Source organism: Trametes versicolor (genome assembly GCF_000271585.1).
Source record: "Trametes versicolor FP-101664 SS1 unplaced genomic scaffold TRAVEscaffold_11, whole genome shotgun sequence".
Lineage (NCBI taxonomy): Eukaryota > Fungi > Basidiomycota > Agaricomycetes > Polyporales > Polyporaceae > Trametes > Trametes versicolor.
This window is the reverse complement of record NW_007360331.1, coordinates 2,389,911-2,395,910: the sequence shown is the minus strand read 5'-3', so window position 1 is coordinate 2,395,910 and position 6,000 is coordinate 2,389,911. Positions and strand designations below refer to the sequence as shown.

Below are 6,000 nucleotides of genomic sequence, written 5' to 3'. Positions count from 1 at the left end.
AGATCAATGAAGCAACTGAATGCTGTGTGACCAATAGAGCAGAGGGTGTAGTTGTTGGCTGGAAGTCTAGACCTATCAGCGAGGACAAGGAAGCCCTGGAAACACTGTTTGTCAAGCTCACTGCTGCGCCTACCACTGTGAAATTGGATGGATTGCCAGACAATGTAGTGCCCATCAGCCACCAGTCACGCAAGATCAGGTGCAAGATGCCCAATGGAAATTTCCTGTCCATTTCCCGTGACCAAGTGTCAGTCATTCCCAACTTTGCCATGACAGACTTTGGATCCCAGGGACGTACACGGCCACATAATGTGTGTGATTTGCAGAATTGCCGCTCTCACCAGTCAATCTACACCTGCCTGTCCAGAGGATCCACATATAATGGGACCATTATTGTGCAGCCATTTGACCCAAGAAAGCTGACCGGAGGAATATCTGGAAGTCTGCGTCAGGCGTTCAGAGAGCTTGAGTTGCTGGATGAAATCACCAAGCTGCGCTACCTGGGCAAGATCTCACCCAAAGTGACAGGCATCACACACAATGAACTCATCCATTCATTCAGAAAGTGGAAGGGAGAGCAGTTCATGCCAAAGACAATGCACAGGGCCTTAACATGGAATATTGGTGATCCATTCCCAATTGAAGACATACAGGCAGATGCTCCATGGCAGATGGTCGAGAAGGCAAAGCCTAAAGACAAGAAGCAGCCCAAGTCAGATGTACCTGATCAGCCAAAGAAGACAGCTGGATATGTTGCAGCCAAGGGCACACAAGCATTGTCAGTTGTGAGCAATACAGTGGACAAGAAGTCAGTGAAGCGTAAGCGAGAGGATGACTGTGATGCAGTGGGTGCCAAGAAACCTCGTGGTGAACAGGTGCATGCTGAGGTCAATTTCATTGGGTTCAAGTGGGACAATGCCAACTACAGCTGTGCTTATGACAGTCTTCTGACTATTTTGTTGTCCGTCTACACTGAGTGTACACAGCAGTGGCAGGCAATGGTACCTGAGCAGAATGCATTACTGTCAAAGCTTACTGGTCACTTCAATGGCAATTCTGATGACATAATCAGCTACACAACCACTACCAGGCAGTCAGTCAGGGATATTCTCCATGCTCAGGATCCAGTCACATATCCTAATGGCCCAGTGGGTACTGACATATATGCTCTTGTGCGTGAACTGCTGAAGGCTTCTGAAGACACTCAGTCCCAGTATTATTCCTGTCAGTCCTGCCATTATTCCAGTGAGTCTGAGGGTGCATGCAATATTCTGTGGGACACATCCAAGCAGATCTGGAAGAACAGCCTGTACAAGGGAGGGTCATACAAGGGTCAGAGTGTGACTGCCTGGATGGGTGCCATTTTCAATCAGAAGACGTCTCAGATGTGTCCCCAGTGTGAGCGCACACTCCATCAATGCATCAGATATGATGAGCCTCCAGCATTCATAGCACTGACTATTCACAACATCAAGGCAGACATTTGCACTGAAGTCACATTGCCTGATCATCCTGAGCGGTATAGGCTGTGTGGTCTAATCTACTTTGGAAAATTCCACTTCACATGCCGTGTTGTGGACAGGCATGGTGATGTGTGGTTCCGTGATGGGATGAAGACTGGGACTAATCTCGTGCCAGAGGGTAATGTACTGAGCCTCGACTCCAGCCTGCTTCAGAAAGCAGGTAAGAGGCGTGTTAGTGTACTTGTATATACCAGAATGTAAAGTAGGATTACCTCAATATTTATAATCAATGTAGTCCTTTGTAATTGCTATTAGAATGAGATATATATGAAATGTTTGACTTTGAAATCAACGTAATCAAAGTAATCATTGTTGGCACATAGTTTTCTTCAACATATAAAAGTATGACTTCACATTTACTCCGACTTTGTAATGATTATAATTATTTGTAATGAATATCCACATCCTCATCAATCGTACCTGCCGGACACGGCCCTCTTACCCAAGTATTTTGTGGCATATGGATAACTGGGGACCAAGATATTGAGGCATTTGTGTTGGGAACCAAACAAGACCACAGTTGGTGGCAGGGGAACACAGCTCAGTGTTCCCCTGCCGCCAAGTATGGTCTTGTTTGTTCTCAGCCACAGCTGCAACCCATTTTGCCCCCTGTTGGCTCATTCCTCACCACAACATAGGACATTTATATATGATTGGAAAGGGCCTTCTAATGTGCATCTAATGGTGGTACAATCATGGTTTGATATCAAATACACAAGCTTTAATGCACCAAACACCAATTGTGGCTGAAGGTCCATGCCAGATTGCATGCACATTACTCAGTGTTTGTGCTCACTACTTGATCTTCCTAGCTTCATTATAGCATTCCAGAACACTCTCATTATATAAGGCAGAAGATAGTACTAGCAGGGCATTGAAGAAATTACATTATCTGGACCTGAACATCTTTTTACTCCAATTTATGCCTTTAATTGGCACCCTATTGATGCATCAATCACTTCAGTGACTGGCAATGGTAGATAACATACAGTGACTTACAAAACTATTTCCAGAAACAGTCACTCGGCGCCTTTTGCTGAATATCTCGGTAACGGCTGCGTGTAATGCTACAATTCAAATTGCATTAGGTAGAAATATGTCTTGGCCTTCGATAGGTACTTGTTTTATAAAAGTCGGGTGCGAACTTCCAAAAATATGATATGTTCTTTACCCACATCTTCTGGAAATAGTTTTGTAACGTGCATTTTGGCAGGGAACTGTTAAGACGACACCTTCGAGGGTCGTGGTAACGTTCAGGTGCAAGGGCCTAGCAGGCAGGAGAGAGACTTGAGCTCAGGGATGAAGGTGATAGATAACCAGGTCGAGCTGAGGAGCACCCTCAGCTCTCCAGGGGTCCTAATATTCATAGAAGCCATGCAGGACCGGTGCGTACTAGGGGAGGCAAGCCTGCTACCTACGGGACCATAACAATGAGGCGCTGCCTCATGGTGTCCATACCGTAGCTGTACCCTATCCATGTGTAGTCCATCCACATCAGTAACATGAGGCGTAGGTGAGGCATAGGTGAGGTACGATCAAAGTCCATGTCCGAGACGCCTGGACCATTGTAACAGGGAACAACTGGGTTGTTTTTGGCCAAGCATGTTGTGAATGTCACATGATACTGTGGGAATTTATTATATAATGTTTACTGAGGTGATGCCACATCAGCGCTGCTGGAATACTCCTCCACCTCTGCCACCACCATGCCCCCAGCACTCTCTGAAGCCACTCGCAACACCATCATCCAGCTTTGTAACCAGAAGCTTCCCATCTCCATGATACACACTAAAACTGGTGTCAGTAAGAACCAGATCAGCAAGATTCGCTCTGCCAACTGCCCTGGAGTCCACAAGTCCAAGGGCGGCCATCCATCACTCCTTTCCCCCATCGACATCCGCCACGCTACCTGATTTGTTGAGACCAGCCAGGCCGATACTGCCACTTAGGCCTATGATACCCTCAAGGACACTTTCCTGAGACATGTCTCTGTCCAAACCATCCGTTGGGCACTGAAGTGGGCTGGGATGCTGGCTGTGACGAAGAAGAAACAGCTGCAGCTTATCAAAAGACATTGGGCAAAGTGGTACGCCTTTGCTTTAGCTCACAAATACTGGACGGTGGAAGAGGGTTGTCTGGTCAGATGAGACCAAGATCAACAGAGTAGGGTTGGATGGGATAAAATGGGTGTGGAAGAAGCAGGGGGAGGGGCTCAGTGACCGCTAAGGCTGAACACGGATCGATCCGTGGATCATCCGGACCCGAACCAACAGGTTTAGCACGGATTTTGAGCTCAACCTGGATCCGGGCCTGACCTGGGCCCCGGATCACCTGGATCCGCGGATCCAGATCCAGGTAACCTGTGGGTCTGCCCTTCAGAACATCGAAAATTGAAAATGGCTATTCGGCCACGCTAAATACATCGTTACATAGCGAATGCAAGTGGTATCGAACATCAAAAAGAATGAATGGAAACGGATAAGAAACAAGGTAGATACCAGCAAAATACAGGGGGAGGGGGAGGAGGGGGACAAGGCGATATCTATTGAACGCATGGACGGATTCGGACGTTCTTGGCATCGAATGAACACTCTATACGACGTGAGTAAGACACTCAAAACGCGGTACAATTTGAAGCAGAACTGCGAGAGATAGGGGGGATGGAAGCAGAACTGCGAGAGATATGGACGAAATACGAAGGGGGGATGTGTTGCACTGACTCATATCAGAAAACCGCCAATAGCGGACAGTTTTGAGAGCGAGAACTCCAGCTTAACAAACATGATGAAGGGGAAGACGTAAGGCAAGGTAGTGCAAGATAGTGCCCGACTTTGGAGGAGAAGTGTAGGTTGTAGCATTGTGCTCAAGAGAGGTGAAAAGAAAATGGTGCAGTGGACGCAAAAATGAGAATATTGTGACACACTATATTAATCCAGAAAGCCCTTCAGAAACGCGTCAAAACGCGCCATTTCGCATAGAGAACCGGCCATTAATGGCTCCAGTATCACCGAATCAATGTGGGCAAGTGGGCCTGGCCTGGTCTTGCTGTGATAGTGTTTAGCTCTTTAGTCACACAGGAAGAGGTACAGCAGTATCAGTGGGTATCAGGACTCCAGTTAGAGGGTAGAATGAAGCATAGACACAAGTTACATGAGGGAGTGCTCATAGTATGGATGCAGGTCAGGATCCAGCATGGATCCTGCACGGGCTGAAACCCTAACCTGGATCCGGACTGGACCCGGAGTCCGGGTCACCTGGATCTACGGATCCAGGTCTTGCGGCTCCGGGTCCGGGTTTTCCCGGCTCTATCCAGGGTTTGACCTGAACCTGTGTTCAGCCTTAGTGACTGCCTGGTGGAGGGAACACTCAAGCACGGTGGAGGGAGTTTGATGTTCTGGGGCTGTTTTGGATGGGATGGGACAGGACACTCATGCAAGATCATTGGGAAGATTGATGCTGACCTATACGTGGAGATCATCGAGGACGAGCTACGTAATTCCCTCTACCATTGGTACTACAACGTCGAAAACATCATTTTCCAGCAAGACAACAACCCCAAGCACACCAGCAAAAAGGCCAAATGATGCTTCAAGGAGAACAAGATTCAAGTCCTGGAGTGGCCTGCACAGTCCCCAGACCTCAACCCCATCGAGCATCTCTGGGGTGTCCTCAAACGCAAGCTCGCCACCTACAAAACCCCGCCTATATCGATGGAGGAGCTTTGGACCAGGGTTCAGAAGGAGTGGGAGGCAATTTCAGCAGAGGAGTGTCAGAAATTGGTGGAGACTATACCTAACAGGGTTGCAGCTGTTTTGAAGGCCGAGGGGGGCTATACCAAGTACTAGAATCATGTATCGTACCTTTCCAAAATGTGCGTTACAAAACCATTTCCAGAAGATGTGGGTAAAGAACATATCATATCTTTGGAGGTTCACACCCGACTTTTATGAAACAAGTACCTATCGAAGGCCAAGACATATTTCTACCTAATGCAATTTGAATTGTAGCATTACGCGTAGCCGTTACCGAGATATTCAGCAAAAGGCGCCGAGTGACTGTTTCTGGAAATAGTTTTGTAAGTCACTGTATAGTGGCAGCTGCATGAGTCACATCCAGGTCATTTTTAAATATATGAACTCTGCTCATCCATAGCTCTCTGTTGATACATATTTTGTGGCATATGGACAACTGGGGGCCAAGATATTGAACCATTTGTGTTGGGAACCAAACAAGACCACAGTTGGTGGCAGGGGAATGCAGCTCCGTTCCCCTACCACCAAGTATGGTCTTGTTTGTTCTTAGCGACAGCTGCAACTCATTTTGCCCCCTGTTGGCTCATTTTGCGCCACACCATGGGACAATGATATATCACCAGAAAGGTCTTCTTAATGTGCATCTAATAGTGATATGATCATGGCATTTCATGGAATACACAGACTTTAATGGACTAAATTGTGATTGTGGCTGAAGGTCATTA

General features: G+C 47.2%; 2 protein-coding genes across 2 annotated transcripts; both read left to right on the top strand.

The window, feature by feature from the left end:
• Window positions 1-269: 269 nt before the first annotated feature.
• Window positions 270-1,016, top strand: TRAVEDRAFT_132888 (uncharacterized protein; the record flags this gene model as incomplete). The annotated part of the gene is made up of 1 exon (XM_008045084.1): window positions 270-1,016. A coding segment is annotated over one exon (747 nt), but the record flags the coding sequence as incomplete, so codon positions are not given.
• Window positions 1,017-1,520: 504 nt separating this feature from the next.
• TRAVEDRAFT_78416 (uncharacterized protein) lies at window positions 1,521-1,724 on the top strand (the record flags this gene model as incomplete). The annotated part of the gene is made up of 1 exon (XM_008045083.2): window positions 1,521-1,724. A coding segment is annotated over one exon (204 nt), but the record flags the coding sequence as incomplete, so codon positions are not given.
• Between the last annotated feature and the right edge of the window lie 4,276 nt (window positions 1,725-6,000).